At 37.9% G+C, this 19857-nt stretch overlaps 1 protein-coding gene across 1 annotated transcript; it reads left to right on the plus strand.

Annotated features, from left to right (window-relative positions):
• The first annotated feature begins 10668 nt into the window (after positions 1 to 10668).
• On the plus strand, positions 10669 to 12225 carry LOC107061010 (uncharacterized). The gene is made up of 3 exons (XM_015309665.1): positions 10669 to 10768; positions 10843 to 10922; positions 11278 to 12225. Exons 1-3 carry the CDS (start codon positions 10669 to 10671, stop codon positions 12223 to 12225), a joined length of 1128 nt encoding a protein of 375 aa, XP_015165151.1.
• Positions 12226 to 19857: the final 7632 nt, after the last annotated feature.

The raw sequence follows: 19857 nt of genomic DNA on the forward strand, positions 1-19857 counted from the left end.
ATTTAAGACTATTTGAATATGGATTAATTATATGGTAAATAGGATTCAAAATCCTATTTGATTTTGACTCATATTGTAGATAAGATTCACTTTCCTACTAAGAAAGAAATTCTGATTTTCTTTGAAAAACAATTTCTGTTTGTAGCAATCTGAAAATTGGTTGTACAATAATTTTGGTCGAATCTTATATTTTCATGATCCGCTTGTTTGTAGCTTTCTGACAATATATTATAATGAAAAATGGATATAAAACGAGTGAGATATGATTTTTTTAAAGTTGGCAGTTTTTTTATTGTTTTCCGGAAAAAACTGCTTTTGCTTGTAGTGATCTGGAAATTGGGTGTCGGTTTCTTGGTTCGAAACATAATTTTTCATGATCTACTCGTTTGTAGCCTTTCGAAAAAAATTATAATAGAAAAACTAACATAAAACGAGTGAGATATGATTTTTTTAAAGTTGGGCTGGGGAAAAAAACCAGAAACGTTTTTTTAAGAATTTTTTTTAGGGATGAGATTTGTGTCCTATTTAGGATTTATTTTTTAGAAAAAGAATATGTGTCCTTTTTAGGATCTTATTGGTCTTGTTTATTCGTTTAGTCCTTATGTTCCTTAAGCAGTTGCTTGCCTTTTATGAGAAATTCGTGACATATATTGTTGCATTAAATGGTATTAACCAAATTTTTTTTCATCCTCATATCAGATATGGCTGAACGGGAAAATGTTCAAAATACTGCAAGTGGGAGTTCTCAAAGTTGAGCAAAAGGACGAGGTAGAAGAACAAGCCGTCGTAAAACATGTTTCCGAAGGCGTGAAATTGTACGGATTGGTGTCCCAAAGGCGACACAATTTTTTTTAAGGAATTAAAGGACCACTCGAAAGAAAAGAGTAAAAAACCTAAGAGAGTTTATGTTCTTGAAGATGGATCCTCTTGACTCTTTAATAGACTTCCTCATAACCTTTGTCATGAAATTTGAAGAGGTTAACGAAAGTTACAATTGACTTACAAAGAGGGAAGGATACAATGTTTTGTATCATTCCTTTCCATAATACTGGAAGACTGAACTGAATGAAACTAGTACCGAAATTGGGGATAATGAAGAATTATTGGTATATACGGTAAAAATAGGAGTTAAGTGGGTAAAATCTTACAACATAATTATTTTTTAGTATTGGCTTTTGTATTTTTTTCTTTACAAACTTTGTAGTGAACATCTTTGATTGTGCTTTAATACGAATATTTGAGTTTTATTGTTTTTTATTTTGGATAAGTAGATTATTATTCTATTGCACAATTTCATGTGGTGTTTGATTATTAGACATGCAAATCTATGTGATTATAGTCTAAAATAAATTAATGTACACATTATGAAGTTAGTTTCAAATTTTGGTTAACTATTTAATTCGTAGATGATGATTGGATACTTATGTGTCTTTTCGATTTTACATTTAAATATGAAACCTTTATGAGAATTGATTAGCTTGAATGTGAATGTCACACACATAATCGATAAAAAAATCTTGTCTGATTATATCTCACAATAGACATGGCATCAAAAAGTATCATTGTTGACTTAAACAAAGGTGAAAAACTTAACGGTGCCAATTACGACATTTGGAGACATAAAATATGGTATGTACTGGAAGAGCAAAATACTCTGGAAGGTATAAACCTTGTTTTGAATCAACCAGAAGAGGGTTATACTGCACAACACAGAAGTGATCTTGAAGCTTACAAAGCTTGAAAAAAGCAAATTCCACTACACGTGAAATAATAGTTAGTTCTGTGGTTGATGACCTCATACATGAATGTGAGGAATTCCCAACTGCTCATGCTATGTGGGCACATATGTGAGGAACATATGGGGGTACATATGCAACCCGCTTCCGACAGTTAACTATCAAATTTGACACTTATAAAAAACGTCATTATCAGAAGATCAAACAACACCTTAGGGTGATGTCAAACATGATAGCTCAACTCAAGAGTGTTGGCCATGTTTTTTTAGATGAGCAACAAGTTCAGGAAGTGATTCGGTCTCTTCCCAATAATTAGGAATATTTGAAGGTTAACTTAACCCATAATGACAACATCAAAACTTTTTCTGATGTTGCACTCTATGTTGAACTTGAAGATGAGCGCCTTGGTGCTGCTAAAGCTTTATCTAATGCATTTGTAGCATAGTCAAGTGGTACAAAATCTTTAGACTTCAAGCACAAGAAAAAATGGAAATGAAATGGGAAAGACGAAGAGACTGGAGAAGTACCCTCTAAGAAAAAGAAGAAGTCAAATTCAAAGAAAGAAAAACGACTTTTCAAGAAGAGAGACAAGAGCAAAATGAAGTGCTACAATTGCCAAATATTGGGGCAGTTTGCTCGTGAATGTACTGAGCCAAAAAAGGTAGCATTTCTAAACGCATCTCAAAGTGCAACATATGTTTCTAGCATATCTTTACTAACTGAATCTTATCCTATGTGGATTGTAGACTGAATATCCACCGACCACATGAGTCGAGATCGAGAAGCGTTTGTAGAGTTTCGTCGAGTTTCATCTTAATCAAGGTGGATCTACGTAGGAAATAATGTGAAACTAGAAGTTAAAGGGATAATCACTTGCAAAGTAGACTTGTGTAGTGGCCGTTCATTGATGTTGCATGATGTCCTATATACATTAGAGATTCGACGAAACTTAGTATCTGTGTTTGTTCTTTTAGACGTTGGTTTTGATTTGTTTTTTAGCGGTAATGGTGTTAAAATAACTCTAGATAAAGTTTTATATGGTTTTGGACTACGTTATGATCGTTTTATCGTTTATATTGTAATCCTTCAACTTATGACTATTATGTTGACCATTGTGTAATGGTATGTTATTCAAATAACAATGATATTGATGTTATTACATGGCATGCAAGATTAGGTCACATAGGGCATGATCAGATCACTATAAACAGAAGCAGATTTTCTAGAAAATAGTAAAAAAAACAGCCAACTTTCAAAAATTCATCTCACTTGTTTTAAATCCGTTTTTCACTATAATATATTTTCGGAAAGCTACAGACAAGCAGATCAGGAAAACATAAGTTTCGACCAAAATTATTGTACAACCAATTTTCATATTGCTACAAACAGAAGTAGTTTTTTTTAAAAATCCAGAATTTCTTTTTTAGTAGAAAAAGGAATCCTATTTACAATATGAGTCAGAATCAAATAAGATTTTGAATCTTATTTACCATATTATTAATCTTCATTCAAATAGTCTCAAAAAAAAAACTTAACATCTTCCAATATTTTTCTCTATTAACTGATTTTCAAGAAACATAGTTACAATTTATTTCTTATCAACAATACAGTGACATTACATGGAATTAACGAATTATGGGATAAATAACGATGACTCTGATACCAATGAAGGACTTTTAAAAATCAAAACAACAACAAGATGTGTACCTTGTAACGTGTATCGGAAATATTTGTTGTTGAAAGAAATTGCTCCAGATCACTCTTTGAATCTCAAGGAACAAAGATAGGTCTTTGTTCACAAACTAAGAGTCTTCTTAGAGTGTTGATTGATTTGTGTAAGCAACTCACTGCTCTATTTTTTTCCTAATCGCTAGTTTTTTGTTTTATGTTTCTCAGATTTCTCTCTCCTCTTTTTCACGTTTCACGTTCCTTAAAAGTTGCTCCCACAAGGAGTATTTTAAGGGGAGGTAGAACAGTTACAGTTATCCTTTTAAAAGGAATTATCCATATAATTAAATAATTAATTAATTGGATAGGGCAAAATAGATTGGGTCGGGTCGGTCCACATGGGCGACCCACGACCCAAAACGTACATCTCCCACTTCACACATGGTGGACAAGACCCAAGCCAACACAATATTATTATAGACACAAAATTCATATGAAAATAGTTCATGCGACCTGTGAGCAAGTAGAGCTTACCTTTAAGGTTTGACAAGCCTTACATAGGAATCCAATCACATGTTGAAATAATTCCCTACTATTTTTAGGATTCAATAACTCACAATACCTAGACGTCATTCACTATTTCAGTAGCTACTTATTCGATCCCTCAACCTCTTAAAGAGGTGAACTCGATTTCATGTTTAACTTTATACACACAATTACACTCGAGTGTAATGGCAGGCTTATGTTTACAAGTTGTTGTTCATTTTAATCATTTTCCCTTTCTACTCGAATCTATCTGTTCCATATCAACTACTTTCCTAGACATGTACTGCATTGCCGAATCGCTCATGGATATTAGTAACATGCTAAAGTAGCAACAAGGATTGAAACTTAAAGAAATTGTAAGAGGTCAAAGGGTATTTCATTGAAAAGTCATTTTAACTTTTCGGGGTCTCACACAATGAAGAAGTAGGGAACCATTCTTTCATTTACACACGTGCTATGATGTTTACACCTTAGATTGGTGTATGTGTCTCATTCTTTAGATTATTCAACATCGTACAAACCTTGGTCTAAAGACCTCCAGATGTTCACCCCTAGTTTCTCTCTTCATTGATCCTTAAAATCATTTTCTTGGAGAAACTTTTGTGTGGATCATAAAACAAGTCATAATATAGTGGTGAAACTCATCTCTTCACGTTCTCGGACATAAAAGGCGATTGCTCGTGTGTGAGAGCCAATCTTGCGACTTCTTCGACACACTTTATATCTTACAAATTATAACACGCATATCATATTTGAATATGAATCCAATAGTATTATATAGAAGAGAAAATAATAACTATCAAGTTATTTTACAATACAAAAATATCATCATATTCTACGCAAACCTAGAGCCTTTACGTGTTTTTCAAACACGTCTCTAGAAATGGCCTTCGTAAAAGGATCAACTATCATTTCACGTGTAGGAATGTATTGCAAAGTTATTTCTCCACTTGCCGCTACGTCTCTCACAAAGTTATACTTGATGTCAATGTGTTTGGTCTTACGATGATATTTAGGATCCTTCATATATGCGATAGCCGCTTGAGTATGACAATATAGAATCAAGGGACCCTTAGAATCCTTTGTAATACTCAAATACTCAAAGAATCTCTTTTACCAAACAACTTTTTGTACTGCAGACGCATACGTCACAAATTCACATTCCATGGTTGAATGAGTTGTGCAAGTTTTCTTCTTACTTTTCCATGAAATAGCACCAACATTTAGTAAGAAAGCATAACCGGATGTTGATTTTCTATCATTCTGGTCACCAGCCCAATCAGCATCTCTATAACCTCTTATGAACAATGAGATCCACTACAATAAAGTGTATGATCTGCAGTTCCCTTCAAGTATCGGAATATTCTCTTTACTGCCTTCCAATGATATCTTCCATGATTGGATATGTACCTGCTAACTAGACTCACAACACAACAAATGTCGGGGCAAGTACACATCATAACATACATTAAACTCCCGACAACACTAGAATAAGGAACTCGAGACATGTCTTCCTTTTCTTTTTCAGTCTTCGGACACATTTCAAGGCTTAATGTTTCACCCCTAGATACAGGAGTATCCATGGAATTGCAACTATTCATTCGAAAATGTTCCAATATTTTCTTTATATAAGTTTCTTGAGATATACTCAAAAATTTCTTGGAACGATTTTTTTGGATCTTAACACCTAATATATAGTCTGCTTCACCCATATCTTTCATATCAAATGATTTTGAAAGCCATGACTTGACACTTTTAACATGCTCCAAATTATATTCAGCTAATAAAATATCATCTACTTAAAGAGAAAGAATTACAAAATTTCCATTGGACTTTTTCACATAAATGCAATGGTCTTCATCGATCATGGTGAAATCAAATGACATCACCTCCTTATGAAATATCAGATACCACTGCCTTGAAGACTTATTTAGGCCATAAATTGATGTTTTTTTCTTTACCAACTTTGTAGTGAACATCTTTGATTGTTCTTTACTATGAATATTTGAGTTTTATCCTCTTTTGTTTTGGATAAGTGGATTATTATTCTAATGCACAATGTCATATGCTGTTTCATTATTAGACATATAAATTTGTGTGATTATAGTTTCAAATTTTGGTTAAATATTTAATTCGTAGATGATGATTGGTTGCTTACGTGTCCTTTCAATTTTACATTTAAATATGAAACTTTTATGAGAATTCATTTGCTTGAATATGTATGTCACATGCATAATTGATTAAAAAATCTTGCCTGATTATATCTTATAACAAACATGGCATCAAAAGTATCATTGCTGACATAAACAAAGGTGAAAAATTTAACAGTGACAATTACGACATCTGGAGTCATAAATTATGGTATGTACTGGAAGAGCAACATGCTCTGGAAGGTATAAACCATATTTTGAAAGTTGGCTGTTCTTTTTTGAGATGTAAGTTTTGGGTCGTGGGTCCCCCTTGTGGACAGACCCGACCCAATTTGTTTTTCCCTATCAAATAAATAAATAAATTATATGGATAATTCCTTTTAGAAGGATAAGGCAGAGCAGTTACACTATAGCTATTCAATCTCCCCTTAAAAGACTCCTAGTGGGAGTAACTTTTAAGGAACGTGGAACGTGAAAATGATGAGGAAAAAATGTGAGAAACAAAGAAGAAAAACTAGGGATTCGTAAAGAAATAGAGAAGTAAGTTTCTTATAGAAATCAATCAACACTCTAAGGAGACTCTAAGTTTGTGAACAAAGACCGATCTTTGTTGCCTTGAGATTCAAAGAGTGATCTGGAGCAATTTCTTTCGATAACAAAATCAACAATAAATATTTTCGCTGCAAGTTACAAGGTACACATCTTATTGTTGTTTTGCCTTCAAAATTCCTTCATTGGTATCAGAGCCATCGTTAATTGATCTCATTACACGCTGCTTCCTTTGTGTATTCACTGTGTATGTTGAAACAAAAAATTGTGATTTTTTTTTGAAAAACTTCTTCTGTTTGTAGCAATCTGAAAATTGTTTGTACAATAATTTTTGTCAAAACTCATGTTTTCATGATTTACTTGTTTGTAGCTTCGGAAAATATATTATAATGAAAAATGAATTTAAAACGAGTGAGATATGAATTTTTGAAAGTTGGTTGTTTATTTGACTGTTTTCTGGAAAAACTTCTTCAGTTTGTAGGGGAAAAAAATGTGTTTTAATTTTTTTTTAGGGATGAGATTTGTGTCCTGTTTAAGATTATTTTTTTGGAAAAAGAATATGTGTCATTTTTAGGATATTATTGGTCTTGTTTATTCGTTTTGTCCTGTAGTTCCTTAAGTAGTTGCTTGCTTTTTATGCAAAATTTGTGACATATGTTGTCGCATTAAAAGGTATTAACCATATTTCCATTTTGTTCCCATTTCAGATATGGCTGAACGGAAACATGCTCAAATTACTCCAAGTGGGAGTTCTCAAAGTCGAGCAAATGGACGAGGTAGAAGAGAAATCCGCCGTAAGACATATTTCCGAGAGCGTGAACTCATATGGATTGGTGTCCCAAAGGCGACACAAATCCTATTAAAGAATGAAAGGACGATTCGAAGGAAAAGAGAAAAAGACCTAAGAGAGTTTATGTCTTTGAAGATGGATCCTCTTGACTCTTTCATAGACTTCCTCAGAACCTTTGTCATGAAATTTGAAGAGGTTAATGAAAGTGACATTCGAGTTACAGAGAGGGAAAGATACAAGGTTTTGTATCATTCCTTGCTAGAATACTCGAAGAATGAAATGAATGAAACTAATATTGAAATTGGGGATAATGAATAATTATGGGTATATACGGTAAAATAGGAGTTTAGTGGGTAAAACTTCACAACATAATCTTTTTTTAGTATTGACTTTTGTTGTTTTTTCTTTACAAACTTTGTAGGGAATATCTTTGATTGTGCTTTAATATGAATATTTGAGTGTTATCCTCTTTTATTTTGGATAAGTGGATTATTATTCTATTGCACAATGTCATATGTTGTTTGATTATTACACATGCAAATCTGTGTGATAATAGTCTAAAATAAATTAGTGTACACATTAAGAAGTTAGTTTCAAATTTTGGTTCAATATTTAATTCGTAGATGATGATTGGATGCCTATGTGTCTTTTCAATTTTACATTTAAATACGAACCTTTATGAGAATTGAGTTGCTAGAATGTGTAAGTCTCATGCATAATTAATTAAAAAATATTGCCTGATTATATCTCATAACATACATGGCATCAGAAAGTATCTTTATTGAGTTAAACAAAGGTGAAAAACTTAACGGTGAGAATTACGACAGTAAAATATGGTATGTACTGGAAGAGAAAAATGCTCTAGAAGGTATAGACCTTGTTTTGAATCAACTAGAAGAGGGTAATACTACATGATGTGCCGCAAAATCTTGGCACATCTAATGCATGAAAACTCATTATTAAGACTAGAATCGAATGTATTTATGTGGATATAATGTGTTTGGTAGTGTTTGTATAGGTGAAAGTAAAAGAAGATAGAAATGAAGAAGAAATCAGTGAAGGTAGAGTAAAAACCACGGACAACCTCACGGGCCGTGGTCTTCACTACGGATCGTGGAGACACTCGTGAAAGTGAACCAGTGGAAGGGCAAGGAAAAGTTGAAAAAATGTTGGAACCAAGTGACGACCATAGATGACTTCATGGGCCTTGGTCTGCACAGCGATTCGTGGTGTTGATCGTGAAGAATTTCCAGTGTTAAGTGGTGAGAAGTTGAAATGCAGTTTTGACCAAGTGAAGACCACGGAAGGTCTCACGAATCGTGACCCTCATTACGGTCCTTCATGGTGATCGTGAAAAAGTTCCAGTGTCAAGTGTTGAAGACCCACTTTTGGGGAGTTCCAAGGGAAGACTATGGAGGGCTTCACGGACCGTGAAGCCCTTGACGGGTCGTGGAAGTGGTCGTGGAAGTGGCCTTGAAAGTGCAAGAAAATTCAGTCCTACTTCGAATAGGACTCTTTTTAAAACACTTATTTGAATAAATTAGGGCGTTTTTATGTTTTATCTTATTATTCATTGAACGACGATCGAGTTTCCAGATTTCATAGCTTTTGGATTTTCAATTTTGGATATTGAATTAAGTTTGAAGTTCGGTTTTTCTGATTCTTGAAATATCAAAGTGATTGTTGGTTTTCTTATTCTCGTAAGTACTTTCTAACATGTTTTCATCTTATATTTATGATTGTTTACATGAAATCATGAGTGGCTAAATACCACGATTGGGGTTGTGGGATCCATGACGTAATTCTAACTGTGATTTCGTAAAATGAGTGAAAGGCAATTTGTGCTTACAAACTGTAGTTTAGCTTTCGTATTAATGTATTCTGATGAGTGAACGCATTAGAATGAGCTTGTATCTGTCATTTGTTCGAGAGAAAAATGACAGTTAGGAAAAAGCTGAACTAATATAACGAATTGGAGTTAAAGTTTGAGTTTGAGAGAAAAGAACTTTAACATCAAACCATTGTAAGTGAGGGTAAATGTTATTAACACTCTAGGGCCGAGAGGATGTGCATGAGAGTTGTCTAATTAACTCGCATATATTTTGTAAAGATTAATTGCCTGAAAATCAATTACGGAAGAACACTAGAACTAGCATTATGGGGAACACAATCCTAGTTTCAGTTAATTATTGAAACAACTTAAAAACTAATATTTTGTTCATTGTTGAATTAGACTTTAGTTTGCAACTTCGGTTACCAAACTGTTAACGCTAAACCCATTTTACTTTCAAAAATTATTTATTTAGGAAATAATAATGACATTTGAGTAAAATGTGACAATGAATTCATTTATGTAAAGAAATTCTCTATGGGATCGACCTCAACTCACATTGAGTTCTATAAATTGACTTCAACCGTTTATATCTCTTAATTGAGGTGTAAATTTGGATGTATCAAATTTTGACACAGCTGTCGAGGAATTTTAATTCATAAGTGTTTTTACTAGGTTTTATTCTAAGGGTAGTTAGATTTCCTAATTTTATGTCTTGTTCGTTGTCTGTGTCTATTTCAGGTAAATTGGACTGTGTATAACAAATATCAGAAGTAAGGGAGCCACATTAGTCCCATACGAACTAGAACTAAGGAAAACAATCCGTAAGATGGTTAAAACACAAGAAGTAGAGGCACAGAGACTTAGATTTGAATTGGAAGCTGAAACCGTTGCAAGAGGTATTCAGCCAAATGATGTGAATAATCAACCTAAAGCAGTGGACGAAAACATAGCAGTGGATGGAGTCATTCCTCCCCACTGACAACCAATAGCTCCAAGGGGTAGAACGGATCATCCAACTCACATGATGTATGAGGAGGATGACTTAGATTTAGATGGAGCTGCAGCCACTGGAGCGATAGTGTTACCTGCACTACCTCCAGGTGTTAAATTCACAATCACCAGCACTATGATTCAACTGCTGAATTTGAAAGGTATGTTCAGGGGTGCAACAGGTGATGATGCTAACCAACATTTGATGAACTTTGTGGTGATTTGCAAATCGCAAGAGATTCCTGGAGTAAGCCAAACAACGATGAGGTTGAGGCTATTTCCTTTGTCCCTTACTGGAGAGGCAACGAACAAGTTGAATGAGATGCAGTTGATTCAATCAGGACTTTGACTGAGTTGAATGAGGCTTTCCTGGAGTGATTCTTTTCGGAATCAAAAGAGTTGCATATGAAAGATGCGATCAGTTCCCATAAGGAGCTACCAGTAGAAGCGATGCATGACACTTGGCAGAGATTCATCAAAAAGCTGAAGAAATGCCCAAACCATGGTCTCACTGAGAGACATCTAAAACAGGAATTTTACAGGTCCTTAAATTTGTTACTAAACCTGTTGTTGATACAGTGTGTGGAGGATCGTTTATAAGAAAGCCATTCTCAGAGAGCATGCAACTAATGGACGAAGTGTCAAAGAATAACGGCATGGTACACCAGGGATGCAGAAGTATGAGATCTGGGGTACATATTTGAGTTGTCTGCTGAATAAAGGAAGAGAGAAGAGGAAATGGATCGGGATATGGCACACCTAAGGACCCAAATAGATGTAATCACGAAGCATATTGTCGCCAAGTATGAAAAGGTAAATGTTGTGAGTCAACCAAACTTGTATGAAGATTAGGACATCGATCTAGATGAGGAGGCCAATTATATGGGCAACCAAGAAGGTTTTTGGAATTATAACTCGGGCAACCAGGATTACATTTGTGGAAATGCAGGACGGAACTAATCTAGAGAAGGCCAATATGATAGGCCAGCTAATAGAGAGCATGTAAACTGGTAGAATAGAGATGGGTACAAGAATGATCGCAGTGGTGTGAATGTGCCCCCAGGTAATAGAGACCGGGCAAGTGGTAGTTCCAGCGAGTCTAAGCTGGAAGACATGTTGGCCAAGGTGCAACAAAAGGTGGAATCAACTGATGCAGAGGTGAACGAGATGAAAAGTGATTTCTCCAGCAAGAGTCAATTGGTAGACGCTCACACCACCTCCATCAAGCAGATTGAGCAGAAGTTGGGGCAACTTTCAGCCTCATTAAATCAGAGGAAGAATGGGTCACTACAAAGTGACACGATCCAAAATCCCAAAAAGGATGGGCATTGCATGGTTATTTCCACCAGGAGTGGTAAGATCCTTACTGACCCTATTTCTGTAGATACTGAACATGAGCAGGTGTTGAAGCAAGCTGGAAGAGAGGAGGATGAAGCTGAGCAAGTAGATGACTTGGAGGACGCTCAACTAATAGCTAAACCAGCAGGAGCTAAAGGAAAAGATGCTAAGGAAACCTTTCCGTTACAACAAATCCCAAGACCACCTCTTCCTTTCCCTCAAAGGTTTAAAAAGAAAGCCGAAGATGGGAAATTTGCAAAGTTCATTACCATACTGAGGCAGCTGTCACTCTACATCCCATTGGTGGAAGCTCTTGAGAAGATGCCAGGATATGCCGAGTTCATGAAAGACTTGGTTCCTATGAAAAGAAAAGTGAGTATTGATTTGACTAACCATATTCATCATTGCAGTGCTATTGCTATCAGGTCTTTAGTGAAAAAGAAGGAAGATCCAGGTGCATTAACAATACCATGCACTATCGGATCGATCAAATTTGCAAAGGCCTTGTATGATCTACGGGCCAGCATAAACTTGATGCCGCTGGCCATCTACAAGCAACTGGGTTTAGGAGTTCCAAAACCCACAACTATGAGGTTGATGATGGCAGATAGGTCAGTGAAGTGACATGTGGGCATACTATGTGATGTGCTTGTAAAGGTGGACACATTCATCTTTCCTCCAGACTTCGTGATCTTGGATTGCGAAGTGGATTATGAGGTTCCCATTATTTTGGGAAGACCATTTCTGGCCATTGGACGAGCATTGGTAGATGTTGAGCAAGGAGAACTGAAGTTCAGAATCAACAACGAAGAGCTAAAGTTTAATATTTGCAGGTCCATGAAGTAGCCACATGATATGAATGTGGTGTTTGCAATAACAATCTTTGATGAAGAAGAAATGGGAGCATCAATAGACGAGAGGATGGCTGTTGAAACCTTAGCAGCAGTACTGATGAACTTTGAAGATGACTTCAGGTCTGATTATGTGGAGACTGTAAATGCGTTGCAGGGTATGGGAGCACACTCTTACGCTCCAAAAAAGTTGGACCTGGATCTGAAAAACCGACCTAGTCCACCAGCAAACCCATCCATTGAGGAGCCACCTGTGTTGGAACTGAAACAGTTGCCCAGTCACCTGAGGTATGTATTTTTGGGAACTAACAACACTTTACCTGTGATTTTGGCTGCAGATTTGAATGATGAACAGGTCGAAGCTTTGATCAAGGTGTTGATTAGGTACAAGAGGGCCATTGGGTGGACTATTGGGATACCTCCGGGTATATGCACCCATAAAATTCAAGTTGAGGAGGACTGCAACCCTTCATTGAACATTAGCGGAGGCTAAATCCACCTATGCAAGAGGTGGTCAAAAAGGAGATCATCAAGTGGTTGGATGCTGGGGTGGTATACCCTATTTCGGATAGTCACTAGGTCAGTCCGGTGCAATGTGTGCCCAAAAAAGGCGGTATGACTGTGGTTGCAAATGCCAAGAATGAGTTGGTCCCGCAGAGGCCAATCACTAGATGGCGAGTGTGCATGGATTATAGGAAGTTGAACAAGTGGACCTTGGAGGATTATTTCCCAATGCCTTTCATGGACTAGATGCTTGATAGATTGGCTGGCAAAGGGTGGTACTTCTTTTAAGATGGATACTCTGGCTACAACCAGTTATCAATTACTCCTGAAGATCAGAAAAAGTCCACCTTTACATGTCCTTATGGCACCTTTGCATTTAAACGCATGTCATTTGGACTATGTAATGCACCAGCAACATTCCAAAGGTGTATGATGTCTATCTTTTCAGACATGGTTGAAGACACTCTGGAGGTATTTATGGATGACTTTTCAGTGGTAGATGATATCTTTGATGATTGTTCCTGAATCATAGTAGGGCCCTACAGAGGTGTGAGGAAGCCAACCTAGTGCTGAACTGGGAGAAGTGACATTTTATAGTTAAAGAAAGCATAGTCCTTGGGCACAAGGTGTCGCAAAAGGGGATAGAGGTTGACAGGGCCAAAATTGAGGTGATTGAAAAGTTGCCTCCATCTATTTATGTGAAGGGTGTTCAGATCTTCTTAGGACATGCCGGATTTTATAGGCGTTTCATCAAAGACTTCTACAAAATTGCACACCCCATGTGCAAGCTTTTGGAAATGGAGGTGAAATTAATTTTTGATGAGGCATGCAATAGAGCCTTTGAATGCCTGAAGAAAAAGTTGATTTCTGCCCCCGTGATCGTTGGCCCAGATTTGGCAGAGCCATTTGAGGTGATGTGTGATGCAAGAGGTACCGCTTTAGGAGTAGTGTTGGGCCAGAAGCGCAACAAGATGTTTCATCCAATTTACTATGCTAGTAAGTCACTGAATGGAGCACAGCGAAACTACACAGTTTCTGAATAGGAACTGCTGGTTGTAGTGTATGCTTTTGAGAAGTTCAGAGATTATTTGATGGGCACTAGAGTGATATTCCATACATATCATGAAGCTCTGAGATACTTCATGGAAAAAAAGGATGACAAACCAAGATTGATCTGATGGGTGTTACTTCTTCAGGAATTTACTTTGAGGTTAAGGATCGGAAAGATTGTGAAAACCAAGTAGCTGATCACCTGTCGAGGTTGGAGGCTTAAAAGAAAGAGGAACTCGAGCTCGACATAAATGATTCGTTCCCAGATGAGCTGGTATTAGCCGTTACTCTTGATCTTATTCCTTGGTTTACTGGTTTTGCTAATTATCTTGTTAGTGGTTTGATGCATGAGGGGATGAATTATCAACAAAGGAAGAGGTTCTTGCATGATGTGGGTAAGTATTTTTGGGATGAACCTTATCTGTAAAGGGTGTGTGCTGACAACATCATCAGGCGATGTGTTCCTGAAGCTGGAATGTTGCATATTCTAATAGCTTGTCACTCCTCACCGGTAGGTGGTCACTATAGAGGTGCCTGGACAACACACACGATACTTTAGTGTGGGTACTACTGGCCCAAAATTCATCAGTATGTGATGGACATAGTGAGTAGTTGTGATGTATGCCAGTGACAAAGAGTCATATCTCGGCGCCATGAGTTACCCATGACACCTATTCTAGAGGTGGAGTTCTTTGATCTGTGGGGAATCAACTTCATGGGCTCATTTGTGAGCTCCTATGGGCAGAAATACATATTGGTTGCAGTGGACTATGTGTCCAAATGGGTTGAGACAGTTGCTTTGCCTGAGAATGATGGTAAGAGTGTTGCTGGTTTTCTGATGAAGAATATTTTCTCAAGGTTTGGCACACCCAAAGATATCATCAGTGATGGTGGTTCTCATTTCTGCAATAAGGTGTTTTGTTCTCTTCTGGCTAAATATGGAGTTAAACAACACAAGGTAGCAACACCTTATCACCCACAGACCAGTGGCCAAGTAGAGGTCTCCAACAGAGAAATTAAAGCAATTCTGACTAAAACGGTGAATGCCAACATGACAGATTGGGAATGGAAGTTAGATGATGCTCTATGGGCATATCGGACAGCTTTCAAGACACCTATTGGTATATGTCCATATCAATTGGTGTTTGGAAAGGCATGTCATTTGCCGGTTGATCATGAGCATAAAATATTCTGGGCTTTGAAGAAGCTAAACCTTAGTTGGAGTGAAACTGCAAACCTGAGGTTGGATCAGATCAATGAGATGGATGAGTTCCTTCTGAGAGCCTATGAGAGAGTTGCACTATATAAGGAGAGGATCAAGCTATATCATGACAAGCATATTGAGAAAATAAGCTACACTCCTAGTGACTTTGTGTTACTTTTCAACTCCAGACTTCATCTGTTTCCCTGAAAGTTGATATCCAAATGGTCTAGACCTTTTAAGGTAACACAGTGTAACGACTCGGGAAATGATTGGGTGAACTAGAGACTAATCGTGAGGGTCAACGTCATGATACATATTAGACTCCATAGTTGAAGGACCTTTTGAAGTTGGTTGACGGTTGCAAGGGAATGTGCCAAGCCAAGGGGGCAAGGCCTAAGCCAAAGGCCAAGGCTGCCCAACCTTGGCCGAGCACATCCTCATGACCACGGCCACTTTCATGGCCAGTGATCTTGACCACAGACCGTGAAGTGGTCTGTGAAGGTCACTTGGACACTTGGGAGGCAAGACCTTGAGGCCAAGCTACTACCCTAAGTCCACGACCACTTTCACGGCCAGTGGTCTTCACCATGGATCGTGAAGTGGTCCGTGAAGATGCCTTAGCATATTGGGGCTTGGCAAGGCAAAAAGGAGTTTCTGCCTAGGGACCACCGGCGCCACCACGGTCCGTGGTCCCCCTTCACGAGCCGTGAAGTTGGGTGTGGTCCCTAACGGGGGTGCCCAAATTTATGGGTTTTAAGTAATATCCCTTTTATTAATTATTAAGTAGGGTTGATTTTTAAATGGTTTATATCATTAGTATATATAGTTTTAAGTCTTTTAACAAGTCATTTACTCATTATTTCACCAAATCAAAACAAGAGTTCTTCCTTCCAAAAATTTTCTCTCTAGAAGTTCCGAAGAAGAAGAAGAAGAAGTGGGAGCTAGGGTTTGGATACAAGCTGTTGTCTTCATCACATTTCTTGGGGAATATTAGTAAATGTATGGTGATCCTTCATCTAGGGTTAACTTTCACCCTATAGTCAATTTCAAAGAGTTTTGAAAGTTTTCAATGTTCATGAAAAACCTAGGGTTTTACTCAATCTCATGGGTTCTTTCTCCAAATAATTTCAAATGGGTTATAATCGAATATATTGATGTTTTATTGATTATTTATGATGAAAATACTCTATGAAACCATGATTTCTCTCAATTCCTAAATTCTGTCATTATGAAGAGCGTTTGTTGATTATGAAAGCTTATGAATGGAATTGTCTAAATTGCTTTGGGTTATTGAATTGTATCATTATTTATGCCTAATTATGGTGAATTGTTAGTGAAGTGAGGATTTGTGGACATGGCCTTGATAGGGCAAGTTATGGCTAATTTCATGTTAAAGTTGAATTGTGCTTGAATTCTTCATCCACTTGAAAGGTGGAGGTGTTTACTTACTATGTAAATTGTTGTCATGGACTTGAAGGCATAGTGTGAGGAATTGAAGTATTATCACGATATTATATATATGAATGTGAGGGTAAACCTGTCGAAGGAATGCTCTCAATAATTCTCCACAAGGTAAATGAGCATGATAGATTAATGGAAGAGATGAAGGAAAACGTAAAAGTGATGAAACAGATGATTGGATCTCATTCCAGATCCATCCAGCTACTTGAGAACCTTATGGGTCATGTGATGCCTCATCTCCACCCGCCGCAAAACAGGGGGTTGCCAAGTGATGCTATGGCTAACCCCAAGAATGGAGTATGAGGGTTGACTTCCGTCGTCCCACGACATTAACTAAGGCGCTTCTTGGGAGGCAACCCAAGTTTTTATCGCTTTAAATTGTTATTTTAGGAGAATGGTGTGTTAATTGTGCAGGTTAAAGTGTGCGAAGTGTTTGAAAAGTACAATTTGGTGAGCTAAAGTCCAGTCGGTGAAATGCTGAAGAGGTCGGCGACCCCGACCTAGAACGCAATTAGACACAAGACAAATTTAAGGTCGAGTTTGTAAAACTAGGCGAACCCAGGAAATTATTGGCGAATCTTCCCCGTCGTTTGGACCCCCTCATAAATTAAGGGTCCTGTAAAACTCGGCGAGGTAAGTGACCACTCGGCGTGTCATCGAGTAGGTGGTGATCACGACTAACGTCATCGAATGGGTGAAATCTAGACGGTTTATTCAAGTGCCAAAGGTTTAAATTTTAAATTCTTTCATTTTCCCTCATTTTTCATGTTCCCAAACTCGCACCTATTTAGTATTTTTGATATTTTTGCACTCTATAAGTATTTTAGTTGATCGATTAGTGCTTGGATTTGGATTACACTGCAGCCTAGCTTTTCAGTCCTTATTAATCGGCAACTAAGGTTGGTTTTCCAAACCCTGAGTTTAGTTTATTTGAATTTGTACTCATTTGCAATGATCTTATCTTAGTGATGTATGTTGGGCCTCTCTTATAGGATTAGAGTGTTTAAATGACTGAATTGAATTTTTAATCCTACCTGTAATACTTATAGTGTCGATTTCCCATGTTCTTATGCATTGAAATTGGTTAAATTTTGTGGGGTTTTGCTTGAATGTTGGTTAGATTGGTTGGGTGAAGTCTGAGTACCCCGTATGTGTGCTAAATGGTGTAAATTGCACAATGATAGAGTGGGTGCCACTATTCTTAAGGACATAAGTCATCAAATGGCCAAATTTGGCAAAACCGGGAGAAGTTTGAGTATCCCGGGGTGATGGGATTTATGGGTCTGAGCTTAATTTAACTATTTCATGCTTTGATTTTGTTTTCGGGGGTTGCATGGTTGAATTCGAGAAGTTGGGTTGAAATTAGGCACGTTGGGTCGTTTGGCGAGCTAGGTCAAGCTCGCCGAACCACTTGGCAGTTCGCCAAAGATCCCCATCTCGCCTTTAAATTCATGCTTTATTTAGTGATTGGTTATGTAACTTTCAGGAAGAATCGTGAGGTCGCTAGCGCACTCGGCGACTCGCCAAAAGTCTACTTGATCACCTTTTGTCTGCATCCCTGAGCCCTACTTGCACTGTAACATTCGGTGAGCGGAACCTTGCTCACCGAATGTTGTCGTCGATTCACCGAAAGGCCTTTCGCATCACCAATTTTCCACAACGTTTAAGCCAATCATTTCGGAGAGCCTCACCTAGCTCGCCAACCGATTCGGCGAGTCTTTCTGCAACTCTGTTTCTATGAATTTGAGTTAGTTAGTTTTTTGCCTTTATTTTTCCGATGTTTTGTAGACATGGCAAGATCTAAAGTTGTAGGTAGAAACATGCCACCCCGAGGGAAAGCAAAAGGGATTATACTCAATGGGAATGCAGCTGCATCCAAGAGAAAGGCCACAAAACTCACCATAACTGGTGGGAAGGCAAGGGTAAAGGCAAAGCACCTGCATCACTAGAGGTAAGCTCCGACACTGATTGCATCTATGATGCTTACCACACCACATCTGAGAGTGAGAGTGAGCATCAGGAACCTCAAACTATAGCGTCTCATGATGATGAGCTTGCAGCAACACAGAGGGCAGAGTTACGATCTAAAAAGATGCATGATCCTTCTAATATTACAACCCCTCAACCCACCACTTCTTCTCCTCCAGCTCCAGAACAGGCTATAGTCCTAGCACCTCCTGTACAGGGTCCTCCGCCCAAGTCAATGAACAGATTAAAGACTGAGGGGATGAGGATGATCCTTGAGGAAAAGCGTCTGTGCACAGATGGGGTTATCGGCAGGTACCCGGAGATAATGGATTGCTTGAAATCTCACAAGTTCTAGATCTTCACCAAACCCCATAGCCCATATATTCCAAATTGGGTCTGGGAGTTCTATTGCCTCTTATGGAACCTTGATACCACAGAGGAAGAAGCAGGCAACTGCTTTCACATCAGTTGACTACGTGTTCGTTAGAGGTAAAAGAGTGAAGTGTGATGCTGATGCAATCAAAGCGGTTTTAAAGTGCTCAAATGACATTGACGATGACTGTCAGCACATGATTAGAACAAATACTCTGGAGAAAATGAAGAAGTAGTTGGCCCCGTTAATATCAGAAGGTGCTCCAAAGTGGCTTAATATTGGAGCACCTATTGAGAAGAAGGATGTGAACATCGATGCACAATTTTGGTTTGGCTTCATCAGCAGTACTCCACCATGCCAAAGCAGCTTTTTTGGGTTGCATCATTAATGGGACGAGACTAAATTTTGGGATGATCATTACTTCAGAGATTCTCATGCGTGCTAAGTAGCGCCAAACCTCTCTTCCCTTCTTGGTATTGATCAACAAGCTGTGTAGACAGGCTCGGGTACCTAGAGATGCCAAGAAAGATGTGGAAGTGATTCCCACATCCTCTACCGATATCTAGAGGATCGAAGTAGAATATTTAAAGGACTAAGCTGAAAAAAAGAAGAAGGCAGCCCCGATGGATTCTTCCCCAGTTGTAGATCCGGCCCCTGGGTCTTTAAGTACTCTTTGTGTTGTATCTTCTGATGTCCCTAGTTCTTCTGCTGTTGTACTGCATCCTAGACCTACTGCTGTTTCCCAGACTCTAATCACCCAAGCTTCATTACTCTGGGTGGGGCAACTTCCCTATTCTGCGGATCGTTGGGCTGCCAAACTTGAGACCTCCATTCCTGGCAGGATT

The sequence above is a fragment of the Solanum tuberosum genome, unplaced genomic scaffold (genome assembly GCF_000226075.1).
Source record: "Solanum tuberosum cultivar DM 1-3 516 R44 unplaced genomic scaffold, SolTub_3.0 scf00107, whole genome shotgun sequence".
NCBI lineage: Eukaryota > Viridiplantae > Streptophyta > Magnoliopsida > Solanales > Solanaceae > Solanum > Solanum tuberosum.